Source organism: Acomys minous, assembly GCF_964271855.1.
Source record: "Acomys minous genome assembly, chromosome: 13".
NCBI classification, from domain to species: domain Eukaryota; kingdom Metazoa; phylum Chordata; class Mammalia; order Rodentia; family Muridae; genus Acomys; species Acomys minous.
Genome location: NC_140495.1, coordinates 95,658,248 through 95,671,999, shown reverse-complemented (window position 1 = coordinate 95,671,999; position 13,752 = coordinate 95,658,248). Strand labels below are relative to the sequence as shown.

At 42.9% G+C, this 13,752-nt stretch overlaps 1 protein-coding gene and 1 long non-coding RNA gene across 4 annotated transcripts in view; one reads left to right on the top strand and one right to left on the bottom strand.

Annotated features, from left to right (window-relative positions):
- Positions 1 to 6,782: 6,782 nt before the first annotated feature.
- Positions 6,783 to 13,752, top strand: part of CABCOCO1 (ciliary associated calcium binding coiled-coil 1) — a 104,087-nt gene continuing 97,117 nt past the window's right edge. For both annotated transcript variants that reach the window (XM_084754443.1, XM_084754444.1), the window contains exon 1: positions 6,783 to 6,928. In XM_084754443.1, the coding sequence (XP_084610569.1) occupies positions 6,848 to 6,928 (81 nt within the window). In that variant the 5' untranslated portion in view covers positions 6,783 to 6,847. The remainder of the gene's footprint in view (positions 6,929 to 13,752) is intronic.
- Positions 11,822 to 13,752, bottom strand: part of LOC311581904 — a 77,018-nt gene continuing 75,087 nt past the window's right edge. Inside the window, exon 6 of one of the 2 annotated variants that reach the window (XR_014773924.1) lies at positions 11,822 to 12,004. This is a non-coding gene — a long non-coding RNA (uncharacterized lncRNA). Of the gene's footprint in view, positions 12,005 to 12,909; positions 13,413 to 13,752 lie in introns of those variants that run through there. The other variant, XR_014773925.1, reaches the window with a different exon arrangement.

Genomic DNA, 13,752 nt, shown 5'->3' with positions numbered 1-13,752 from the left:
AGCGCCCTCGTCTGGCTACAGAAATTCTGGTTGAGCAGCTGAGCCAGCGAGGTGACTTCGCCTCCCCACATTCGTAAACACCATGTTTAATAACAGTCACACTGTGTATTTGCTGCAGGGAACGGCTCAGGCAATGAACGCTTGGGGAAATTATATGGTAATAGAATTTTCAGAGATGAAGCCCCCTTAGAGATTTATCTGGTGGTTTTGGAAACTTTTTAAAGCTCAAAAATCCTTCCTCACAGAATTTGCATGAAAGCTATTATGTAAAACAGATAAAACAGGAATGCCTATATTTTTTTTTAAAAAACGGGATGAGTTGAGAGGTCCCGCGGAGAAGGGGGCAATGCTTGCTCAGTCAAGGCACTTACTGGATTCCCAAAGGGACGACTGCTCAAAAATGTATTTGAAAAGCAGAAGAGTTTCCAGCACAAAGTCACTTCTAGGTATTTTTGGAAGGGGTAAAAGTAATGAAAGTGCCTTTATTATATTTTTATCTTTAGCTATGTGTATATGTGCCTGTCTGTATGGCTACGTGCAAATGGGTTCAGTGTCTGCAGAGGCCACAAGAGAGCATCTGGCCCCTTGGAACAGGAGTTACAGGAGGCTGTGAGGCTCTGTTTGTAGGTTCTAGGAACTGAACTCAGGGCTTCTGCAAGAGCAGCAAGTGCTCTTACCTGCTGAGCCATCTCTCCACTCCCGTCCCCCCCTCCCCCAAACCCCTCAAACCATCTGGTCATATGTAGCTGGCTAATTCAAACCCATCTATGACTGTGTTAATATTTATGAAGGAGGTCAAGATGGGCTAGGCAAGCTGCAGGAAGGAGTCATCACCCTTAGGTCTAAAATGGTAAAGGGAGAAATAGTTACCCACACTTGCAGAGCGTACAAGCACAGAGGGATGAGCTGTTGCCTTCAGTATCTTTCGTATAAGAAGAACCCAATAACTGACAATATGTTGTCCAGCGGGGAGGGACTTGGGAGAATACTCTGACCTCATGTCTCTACCCTTCAGTGCCCAATTATTCGAGCTCTCATTGGCCAGTTGCAACCATAAGCCAGAGGCAACAGGAGTGGTAGAACCACCTTTTAGAGCCTAGAGAGATGAGACCGCTAATACACAAGACCTCGTGGAAAAGCCGAGATGGGTAATTGATCGGCAAGAGGCAAATGTCCACATACCACGAAGGGCAGGACCCAGGGGCAGCCATTGAGGGCACAGCATCCAGAAAGCAAAAGAGGGACAACTGCAGGGCTTGGTGTGGCTAGGGAGGGGCGATGCATGAGGGACAAACTTTTCAGTAAGTGGAACAGAAAGACAACGGCACGCTTTACAGACTGTCTTTTAAATGTCCCGGGGACAGGCAAAGAAAATGATTCCCGATTTAGAGGAAGGGACAGAATGCTTCTCAGAGGAGCAGAAGAATTCAGCAGAGAGAAAGGATGAGGGAGAACAGCTTAACCACATCTGCCTGGGAAAGTAGAGCCCCACCCAGCCTGTTACAGGAAGCCACTCTTAGACTGTATACCACTACAGCAAGGTTACTCTCTGCGTTGGTCACCGTATTTCCACTGTGACAACATACATGACCGAACAAGTTTCCAAGAGGGGATGGTTTGTTTTGGGGCACAGTTTCAAAGGGTTCTCTGTTCATGGTGGCACTGAGGGCATGATAACGAAGGGCTGTTTATATCATGGCAGACAGGGATGCAGAGAGAGTAAAGGGAGCACTGGTGCCTTCTCTCTTCCCTTTGATTCCATCTGGACCCTCTGCCCGAGGGATGGTACATCTCACATCCTTCAACCATCTTCAGAAGCATCCTCATATAACACAAGGGAAGTATGCTTCACAAATCTCCTAAGCAATGTAAACCCAGTCAAGCTGATAATGAAGGTTACCTATCATAGGCCACTCCCCTTTTTTCAGGTTAACACCCAAACAGGTCACTTTAGGTGTATTTCACTTCTAGCCTCCAATAGGGTCCTGATTCCTTCTAATATAAATTGTATATCCATAAGCTTCGGTGTCCTTGATGCTTCTAATATTGTTCCAAAATCCAAGTCTGCAGTCTCCTTTGAGTGGCAAGCCGAACTCTTAGATCCAAGGCCTTATAAAAAGCCAAGCAACAGTTTATATGATTCCAACAAGCAATGGCACAAAAGAGACATCCCATCCAAAAGGGAGAAAGGAAGGAATAGAAAGGTCACATTCTGACTTTGACATGAACTCTGGTGCCCCATATTTGACCACTTCCCCTTGGCGGGGAGGCCTGGTAGCACTCAGAGAAAGAATAGGAAGGCTACCAAGATGAGACTTGATAGGTTGTGACCATATGGTGGGGGAGGAGGTCCCCTTCTGTCACAGACCTAGGAGAGGGGAATAGGGTGAAAGAGGGAGGGAGGGAGGAACGAGAGGAGACAAGCAAGGGGATAACAATTAATATGTAATCTGAATAAATTGATAATAAAAAAAGAAAAGTCACATCACACCACTTGCCCTGCATGCCTGTCAGGGAAAGCGTTCTAGTTTGCCTTCTGTTTCTATGATAAAACTCTTTGAACAAAGCAAGTGAAGGGAGGAAAGGGTTCCTTTGGTTTACACTTCTAGGTTACAACTCACCACTGAGGTGGGTCAGGCCAGGAACTGAACCAAAGAACATGGAGGAACGAACGCTACTTTCTGGCTTTCTCTCTGGGCTCGGTTTTCTTCTTTCTTATGACAGCTCAGAACCACCTGCCTGGGGATGGTGCCGCCCATAGTGGGCTGGGCCCTCCTCCCACATCAACCATCCACCGTGACAAGTCTTCAGAGACAAGACCATGGGCACTTCTTTAACTGAGGTTCCTTCTTCCCAGATAACTCCAGACTGTAACAAGTTACCAGTGAAGATTAACTAGTACAGAAAGTAGTTAATCAATTATGAAACATTTAAAATTTTTCCAAACCACTACCTAATCCTCGAAGCTCCTCTTATTTCACTCACGTGTCTTAAGGGTTTTCACTCACGGAGGTAGATACCTGGTGATATCTTATCCTGACAAACCATACTTAGGAGATAACAAAACAAAACAAAACAAAAGCTCATGATCACTGTCAACATTGGTCATCCGTGAACTCAAATAGCTCTCCAATGCTCCATGTGACCTCTGCCATGATGTTTAGGCTAAGCTCATGGAAACAGGTGTTCCTGAACAGAGCTCTCTGAAATCCTGAGCTGAAGTAAATAATTCATTCCTTAAGTTGCTTGAATTGGGTATTGTTCTCACAGCAACAGTAAAAGGAACTAACATAGCAAATCATTACCAGAAAAGAAATGCTGTTTCCTTGATTAACCCTGACCATGCCCTTCACAGGCTTCTAGAACCTGTCTCTACAGTCAGGTGGGAACCAAACAGGAGGTCATTCATGGTATATTCCAGAAAAATGATTTGTCTGCAATTTGTCTTTTTTCTTGAAACTTTGTGGAAGGCTGGATTCAGACTTGAATTCCAAGTTACTTTGGCAGAAAGAGTTTCAAAACAGCCTTGCATTCAGCCTGTAGCAGGTCATTGGTGGCCATTTGGAGCCATATTTGCCTTGAGAATTAAGAGCAAAAGGCAAATTCTGGGGAATTAAATGACCAGAATGTTGGCAAGAAAGGAGTGGATGAGAGGGGTGTGGACTAACAAGAGATCACACCACTACAGAGAAGCAAAGTGCCTTGCACTAGGTCAATAGAAACGTGCCAGGCCCCACCCACAATGTAAACTTATTTAGAATACCTTCCCTGGTGACAAGCACCTTGCTCCTGAAGAGATACCTACAAAGTGTTTTCCCAGGCACTCAGAGCCTGTTGTGGCTGTGATCCAAGGAAATCTGGCTTCCATCTGAGCTGGTGGTTGACTGTGACCTTATACATAGTGGTGATTTTGTAGGTACGGATACCGCAAATGTTTCAAAGCCCTGGGCTCGCCCATTAAGGTTTCTGGAATGCCTGCAAATCCAGGTAGCGTCTAATAGGATCAGATCCTTGCGGGGAGTCAACGTGTGAAGCTGTCAAGCTGAGGTTTCTACGCTGCAATGGAAACTTCAAGGTATTGTCAACTTGAAGAAGGCAGAGCATGCATCCTGGACATCTCCATGCAGTGAACAGAGCCAGACTGCAGAGCCAGAAGCAACCAAGGCACTCGCAGTTCACAGCACAGCACCGCGTGCCCTGTGTGCCCTCTGTAGAGCTAAATTCCATCTCCAGAACTCCAGATTCTCTTCCTACCATTTAAAGCATGAACGTGAATGTTTCTGGCCCGATCCTCTAAAGAATTTCCCAGATATCAATTACTTAGTCAAAAATTTCAGGAAGGATAGTGCATGGACTCTTAAGACACTGTGGGTCTCTGTTGCGACATTATTTCATCAGTTGTCCAAGAACTTGACTGATATTTAACACGAACCCGGAAGGCTGGGGTCATGAAGAGTGAAGGTGAAATGTTTAACTGGTACAGAAAGCAGCCTTGCGATCTCAGGATCACCATGTTTGGTCACTTATTGCTGTACAAAACCATCTCTGTTCATCACCAAACTAGTGTCTTCTATGTTTCTGCATGCAGAGCTCTCCCAGGTTTAAAAACACATTTTTTTTTCTCCAACCTGCAGCCTATACTTGAATTAGAAAAGTTCTGAAAATACTCCTTGCCACAAGTATAGAGACTGGGACACTTTCATTACAATAGGGGTCTAGTTAAATGACCAAATCATCCCACATTTTGTAAATGTGCCAAAAGTCAGAGACCATTAAGATCAAAATAAATAAATCACTGTAAACCCCAAGATCGATATTTTTTTTTCCTTCCCAGTACTGAAACAACAATGCAAAGCTGAGAAGTGGCAATACAAGACTGTAAGTCCGAGAGGAGCCTGAGCAGGAAGCCTTAGCTGAGCCAGCCCTGATGAGATGTCTTCCTCACCCACCGGCATGTTTCTCTCAAAAAAGTGGGATGATGCTAAGGTCCTCTGAAACCTCTACAAGTTAAAGAAACCTTCCGGCTAATGGGATTTCAACAGTACTCTATACAGGGGCAGGGTGGGGGTGAGGGGTTGGCATTCTGCCCCATAAAATTAAATGGCTGCCTCCAAGCTCACTTCTCTGTAAACTGTAACATTAAATGTATTAAGGTGAATTTTGAAATTTCAGGTTTCCTGAGGTGGCTTTCCCGGCATTGAGTCCATGTTTAATATAATATTCCAACTGCTTCTGAGGATCCAAAACTAGAAAAGTGATGAGGACCACTGTCAATTTGCCAAAGAAAGGGCAGACCAACCAAACAGCAGCTAAATGCGTCTCATCGTCGAGGAAACCACAAACTACTCTTAGGAGAAATGAATGTGTTTGCAGTTTAGCAAGCACTAAATTGCAGGAAGGTGAGCCAGTCTAACCTCACAGAAGGTGGCTAGCTGCATTTCATTTCTTTGGAGTAAAGATCAAAAGGGAAAAGGGGGGGGGGAGATTAAACACTGGAATGAGTTTTGACGTCGGTAGCTCATGTTAAGTCTGGCAAACACTATGAATCGACTGTATTTTCCACTAATTGAACACATTCTAATATAGTCCTTTTTAAAAATGGGGTTGGAAGGCACAACAACATTGCTGAGTTGATACTTTTTACTGAGAACTCAGCCAGTCCCCTTGAAGAGTAAAAATTCTAAGAAAAAGCAACATGACAGCGTGCCTGAAGAGATGGACCATATGTCAACTGCTCTAGAGAGGACTCCGGGACACAGTGGACTATACCGGAGTTGGGTTGTTTGCACTGTGAAAACACTTGAAGGAGAGGTGCAGCTACATAGCTATGTAAGACAGCGTGTTAAATTGGCTCTGAGCAGGAGAGATGCACACTGTTTATGGTACTAGTAGTTTTGTACAGGATGGACCCAATCAGGAAAAGAATACTACAAACACCGGCACTAAGAACTCCAGGAGGTGCCAGGAGCCCCCCTGAACACTTCCAATGCGCTAATCTGTCCCGTGTCCTTGAGGAGCTTTGAGGCCAGTAGCGGTTGCAGTTTTATTTTATGCATGGAGGACCTGAGCCCACAGTTTTTGTATTCGCCGGTAAGTATCTTGCGTAGCAACCTCCAAGCAGGTAAATGCATTGAAACACCCAGGGTCGGATTTATAGGCCAGGGGTTAGAGTGCTTGCCCAGCACCCAGCACTCAGGCGACCCTGGGCCCAATCTATGCACTACGTAAAATGGCCTTGATTGTAAACACTTGGGAGGTGGAGGTAGGAGGAATTCAAGGTCATCTTCAGCCTGGGCTACAAGAGAACCTTTCAAACCAAACAAGCATGGTGTGTACTAAAGCTTTTCACAATCCCAGTATAATATATAGTTGGGTTTTTTTTCAAGTTTTTTTTTTTATTATGGAAATGTCAAATATGTGCCTGAAAGACTAACTCCACCTCTAAGGGCAGTCTCAATTCACAAGTCGCTCCTCCTCCCTCGGTATTTTGGAGGAAGTTGCAGACTATCAGCTCCCTCACTAGCTAAATATGCACCTCCAAAATTAGGGTCAGTTTTCCTTCTACAGATCACAGTGCCACGATAAGACTTTTCTAAACGTCACAGAAATTGCTTAGATCGTCAATAGCCAAAGCCCCCAAATCGTTTATCACCTCCTTTTTATAGTTAGCCTTCTGCGTCAACACCGGAATTGCTACTTAAGTAAAATTCTCAGTTTCCACTGTAATTCGAGCAGCAGGTGGCCTCATAGGTCCCATGAATGGGCGGGGCCTGGGTTCCGTTCTGCGCGACAACTGGGTCCCACCCCTGTTGCCTAGGTGACGAGGGCTGCTTCCTCTAGAGACAACATGGCAGGGTCGTCCACCGGAATAATCCCAGGGGGAATGACCCCCGCCGTGACACCAGCAGGCAGCACAGCTAACTCTGAGGTATGCACCCCCTTCTTGTCTGGGACTGCGTCCTCTGCTAACGCCGAGGTCACTCAAGGTCAAGGTCAGAGTCGCTGGGGTGCAACCTGTGATGGCCTGCAAACTGCTCTGTTGTGGCCAGGGATGCCCCCTCCCACCCCCCCACCCCCCGGACTCCTGAAGCTCATCACAAACCTTGTGAGCTTACTCCGGAAAGGTCCATTGCGCACACACAAACACACACACACACACACACACACACACACACACACACACACACACACTCACAACCATGCAAATCTTCAGTTGGAAACAACAAAAAAAAAAAGTAATCTCTAATCTTAAAGGGGACCAGACCCTTTTTGCAATTGCCAATGATGGTGAAAATCAGTCACAACTGATCAAAAGCTATTAAAGATTGCTGTTACCTGCAGTTTAGTTTCTGTTTTCACCAGGCCCTTTGCCAGGAAACAGGACCAAACACACCCTGAGCTGAGGGTCTCTTCTCTGCCTCTGCTTCCTGCCTCATTGGGAACTTGTCCCTGGTATTCCAGGGGCCTGTTTGGTAACACAAGGTCTGTCACCTTAAGGTCCCCTCCTAGACCAACTATGGGTGGGTGGGGAAGGAGACATTAAGCCATTTTGCCCATAGGCTTAATGCTTGAAGGTTTATTTTTATTATATTTTTACTTATTTGGGGGTGGGTGGATGAAAGCCTAATTGCTAGCGCTCACTGTGGAGGTCAAGAGACCTCTTAGATGGTGTCCGTGTGGGTCCCCACGGCGAACTTCAGGTATTCAACCTTGACAGCAGGTGCCACTGTCCTGTGCTAAGATTTTAACCACAAGCGCATCATCTAAACCATCTATTATTAATTTTTTTTTAATGTTTAAGCCTCCTCGCTTCGTCTATGAAATACTGTTTCAAGGATGTTATTTTTTTATTTCCTTTTTTTTTAAAGACTCCGAAGAGTGAATAATGAAGTGTTAATTAACACGGCTTTGTTCAGCCTCCATATTAGTCTAAACAACAGTCTTTGTGAGGAAGATAAGCATTCGCTGCAGTCTCAGCAGTGAGGGAACACAAAGCCAATAATTTCATGCCTGCTTCTCCGACAAGCAAGCCAGTCTTTCCCTCCCTCTCCCCACCAGGTCCCCCAATACTGCAGGCAGTCCGCTAAGCCTGCAGGCTCTCCCATGAGCCTTTCTAAATAAAATTAGCATACATTAAATGCACATTTTAACATGATAAACTGAATTCGAAGCCCATTCCTCCCTTGTGATCACTAATGTAAGTTAACATAATTTTAAAACCAGCATAGGAAACTTTCCAATTAAATTCTGCGTCATTTCAACATATACAAAACTTCCAAGACTATATAGTCTCCCTGTGCACACACGCTAACGTACCAGTGGATGTAATGCTGCTTATAAGAACATTTAGTAATTTGAGGCTTAATCAATCGGAATTTAAGAACATGCATGCATGCGTGCGTGCATGCCTGTGTGCGTGTGTGTTTAATAGAAAGTATGAGCTAATATACATAATATATACACATATGTACCTATATATTTCAATTTTTATTAGCCCAGTCTTTTTATTAGTAACAAACTGAAGAAGCCCAGTTGTACCAGAGACTCACTTAGCATCACTCTTTGACAAAGAATGACAGTTAATATGCGAAGTGGTGGACTTTCCATTTTCCACACCGGTAAAACCGAGTCCTTGTAGACCACAGCAAGATGGTCCACCATCAGGACTGCCCATCTGTCTATGGACTTTGCAGTTAGAAGGAACACATGAAAACAGACAATCCTTGTAGGCCATTCCCAAGACTGCTGCAGGGAAAGGCCCTTGGGTCCTCGCAGAGTTGACCTCCTCACAGTTTTCCACTTTAGGGTTTCTTCTGGTAAATTCCGTATCTAAATTGTTTTAGCCAGAAGCCCATCTCATTGTCTGCGGCATGCAAGAATGGAATATTTATTTTCTGGCCAAGTCAATTGGAAATCAAGCACAGGCTTCAATCACTGTGGTACCCCATGTGTTGGTGATGGGCAACGTCTAGAATAAAATGGTTTTCCTGTTCAATTATGGTAGCATATTAAATCACAGGCAGCCTTCCATGTACGAGACAAAGCAGGCACCAGAAAGTACAAGCCACACTGGGGTGCCCTGAGCAGAGGAGAGGGCACTGGGGCACAAAACCAGGAGAGTAGATTCTGGGTGTGGCAACCCATGAGCTCTGCTTGCTAGTATCTGAACTATTCAACCCAGTTTCTTCAGTAATATTGGACGAAAATGTCTTTTGAAATGCAAGACTAAACTTTCAGCCTTTATTTGTATGAATGTGCATGGGCAAAAGAAAAAAAACAAACAAACAAAAAATTGAACCTCTTGCCTCTGAGAATTCAGCAGAACACAGGCGTTATCTTACGGGGAAAGATGCTGATGTTTATCTTAGTGACTGTCCACATGTCTGGTAAGAATCTGTAGATAGACTCCATCTACAATAGGTGGTCCTCTAAAACACCCTGTTAGCAATCTTATGTTATATATTTATACAAGTATAATATATAACTTATATATAATTAATAACATATAACTAATAATATATTATATATTATTCACAAATTATATTCTTATAAAGATATAATTTATATATTACCTATATTATATACATGTTACATACATATATAATTACGTAGTGTATTACATATAATCATACAATATATAAATTATATCTAAATATGTCTATTATAAATATAAATTATATAGTTACATAATAGATAAATTATATATACTGTATAAACTATTTAATAAATATATTATACATAATTGATATTGTATATGCACTATATATACTTATATGTAATACATAAATTATGTATAAATATATTATATATAAATTATCTACATACAATATATAAATTATATACCAAATATATATGAATATGTTATTTATAGAATATATTTCATAAATAAAAATATAAAAATATATTTGAAATACATTTTTGAGTATGCCAGCCTGTCTCCTCCCATCACACACATAACAGGTGGTGGTAAAATGAGGGACCAGTCATTGAAGCAGAATACAGATTTTCAATGTGTTTGTAAATTATGTATTTAAGGTTATTGCCAGATGCAGTGGGGCATGCCTGTAATCCCAGCTTTAGGAGAGGCAGAGGCAGGCGGATCTCTGTGAGTTTGAGGCCAGCTTGCTCTATGCAGTGAGTCCAAGGCAGCATGAACTACACAGAGAAACCTTGTCTTGAAACACACACACACACACACACACACACACACACAAGCCGAAACAAAAACAAACAAAAAACCCCAAAGCCAAAAAAACCTGTTATTCTTTTCTACTGACTGACGTGTGTGTGTGTGTGTGTGTGTGTGTGTGTGTGTGTGTGTGTGTGTTTACATGTATGTGGAAGCCAAGAGGGCCACATAGGATTTCTGCCTCAAGTCACTTCCTGCTTTCATTTGTGAGGCAGACAGGTTCTTCTGTTGGGATGTGGACCTCACCAATCCCTCAAGTCCAGTGGTTTTCAACCTCCCTAATGCTGCGACCCTTTAGTAAGAGTTCCTCATGTGCTGACCTCCCCCCCAACCATCAAATTATTTTCATTGCTACTTCATATCTGTAATTTTGCCACTGTTATGAATCTAATGTAAATTATTTTGGAGACAGAGTGAGGGGGTGGGGGTGAGGGCTGGGGGGGTTGTGGGGGGTGTGGGGGGGGGGGTTGTTTCCCGCAAAGGGGATCATGAAGCAGAGTTTGAGAACTGCCTGTCTCAGCCACCGGGGTGCTAGGATTATGCGCGTGTACCCCCTGGCTTTTCACGTGAGGTCTGGGGATCTGAACTCGAGTCCTCGTGATTTCGTGGTAAGGCCTTTATCCCCTGAGCCATCTGCCTAGCCCTTAGCCCATCCATTCTTTATCAGGGTCATACCATGTTTTATTCATCTTTTACATCTAGTTTGGGAAGGTCCCTCCCACCATCTTAACCCAAATGTCTCTCTCTTCCCATAAGAATTTAAACGGGGGAAGAAAAAAAAAAAGAATTTGAATGGTATCTTGTAAAGTCCTAGGACAATCCCATCGGAATTCAGAATTGTCTTCGAGTCGCATTTATTATCTGAGAGCAATTTCATGTCTTGAATCTGAAGGAGCCTCTAATATATTTCTTTTATCAATTTTTTTTACCCCTCAACTGCTGACAAAAGTTTTAGGATTTTGTGATAATTTTTATGCCTTTATTATTCTCAGAGCAAAGTATAATTTAATCAAGGCTTTGGGCATTTCCATTCCTAATTAGTTCCTCAAGCAGAGGAAAAGAGTCTGGCTTTGTGTATGTATGCGATGTAGAACCACCCTGCCCAGTTTCTTAGCTGAGTCTTAGTACAATGTCAGCCTTCTTAAGGACACTATGATGTAATCTTCAAATAGAGGCCTTTTTGTTCCTCTGTGTCTGATGCTTAAGCCGCATATTTCATTTTTCTTATCGTCTTACCATAATAGAGAAGAATGACTCTAGATGTTGAATTACAGTAAAGTTGCTAGCCTGGACCCCACGTTCCACAACACCGACTACTGTCCCACCATTAGAGAGGACGGTGGCTGTTCGTTTTGGCAAGCAGGCTCTTGCCTAGCGTTGTTTTCTTTTCCATTTAAAGTTGCCAGTCTTTTGCTGCTCCATTTAGAAGGGGCCTGCTCGACATTTACATAGCAGTCACCGTCACGGAATTCATGCTGAATTAGACGCGTAAGCTTACGTTCCCTCCTGGAGTGATGGTTCTGTCCAGGTGATGGTCCCATGTCCTCTAATCACAGTGGAACTCACATTTGTCCAGATCTATTTTTAACTCAGATGACAGCCCAAGTTCACTAGTGATTTGGGGTTCCTGTATTCTCTTTGTTCACCTTTGGGCTTTTTTTTTTTTTAATGTACGTGTGAAGCTTTTAAAACCTGAGCTCTTAGCAGAGTACCATTATTAACAGCCAGGTATAACAGCAGACGGGCAAATTAGCTTTACAACATGTAGTATCCAGTTTGGATCCTGTTCGGTAAGATCAGTTTTCTCCTTTATCCCTACGAAGAGTTGACAATTTATATTTTCCTAGGAAATCATTCACCCCCTTGTAGTTTTTAATGTTTTTCCACCTGCTGTGGCAGACATTCGCTTTCCCTTACTTTTTAATCATATTTACTAGAGAGTTGCTTTTTTACCCATATTTTAGGTAGCTAATTTTTTTTATTTTACTTGTTTTGCTTTCCTCTGGTTAGTTATTTGCTTCTAAAATAATTGGCTTCTAGGGCCCCCGTAGGAAAGTCATAATGAGGGGGTGAGGCCCCACCCAGCTCAGCATCCAAGAGGTGCCAGCCAGTACCTCAGCAATCCAGACAGGGGATGCTTCAATGGACCATGCTGATAAAATCAAAGTGGGGGGCCAGAAATGCTGGGATGGCTCAAATTTTAAAATAAAGACAGCATCAATATTCCTGATTTTTCTTTTGCCTCAGACTCCGATATGGCTTAACACAACACTATTCCTTACTTCATTTATTTTTAGGCTTGAAAAAGAAAACTTTTCAAAATCTGGCATTTGTAGACAAGCTTGTGTTTCTTCTAACTGGGAAAGCCCTCTTTCCTGATCAGATAAATATGTTGTCTTTCCATTAATGAGTTTTTTTTTTTTTAGAGGCACTCCTATATGAAGCACTATCAAGGCTGGGTGTGGACATGCTCCTAAAGGATTGAGTTCTGGGGAGAAAACATATTTGCAAATGTGGAGTGTTTAGGTGACACTGTAGGAAGAGAGAGCAGATGAAAATTAGCTGGTGAATAATAGGAGGCTTAAAGTGTTGGTTTTGGAATAGATGCTAACATCCAGCAGTGGTGGGATGAGATGAGTTAGCAGTGCTGTGTAGCCACGGAGCTTCCAAGCTGGAGACACAGCGGCACAGAAAGCCACAGAGACAGACGGGCAAGTTTAGCCTGTTTATGAATCGCTGTTGTATCTTTAGGCTGTTCAGATCAGAATATGTGCACTGAAAGATCAAAGGTTTTTAGTCACCTGGTACTCTTTCTAGTGCAAGGCAGCACAGAAATACAAAAAGAAAAGAATACAAAAATAAAAGAGAAAAGAAAGGAGGAAGGGGAGGAGGTCTCATTTAAAATAGGCCTAGAAATATGTATTTGTTTAAATGCTGCCATTATTAACACTAACACCAATAAGACAGGCAACCTCTGCTGAGAGCTGATTATCTTAAATGCACAAATTTTAGTAAAACCAGTGACACTGATATGGACCATCATTGCTTGAGCTCTGGCTGTCAAAGGGTTGGTATTATTGGATTCTCTTTCATATAGTTCTTTCTAAGTGACCTAATTTTTTTTTTCCTATCCTGAATCTTTCTTGTCAAGTAAATTGATCTGTATGTCTGTGTCGTTCATTTTCCATGGACTTCTTTCTCATTCTGACTCATCGTGGCCGTCCTGTGAGAACCCAAACACAGAAAGTGATTTTGCTTTTAAATTCCGAATCTGAACTTAAGATCCAATGAGTTGGCTTAAGTGATAAAAATTAATCAGCAACCAAACCGTCACCTCAGCTGCAGCTCTCTCCGAGCCAGCAACACCATCGTGGTGGGATGGAGACAAAACTCTGCCATCCCTTAGTAACACATGTTGACCCAGCAGGGTTTGTAACATTCTAAACAGAAGGGAGGATGGAAGGAGTGTGTGAGAGAATTGTCAGTATAGGAGCAAGTATACTTTAGTTCCACTAAAGCGTGTGTGCAGTCAAAACACACCTAGGCAAGCATAACACCATGCA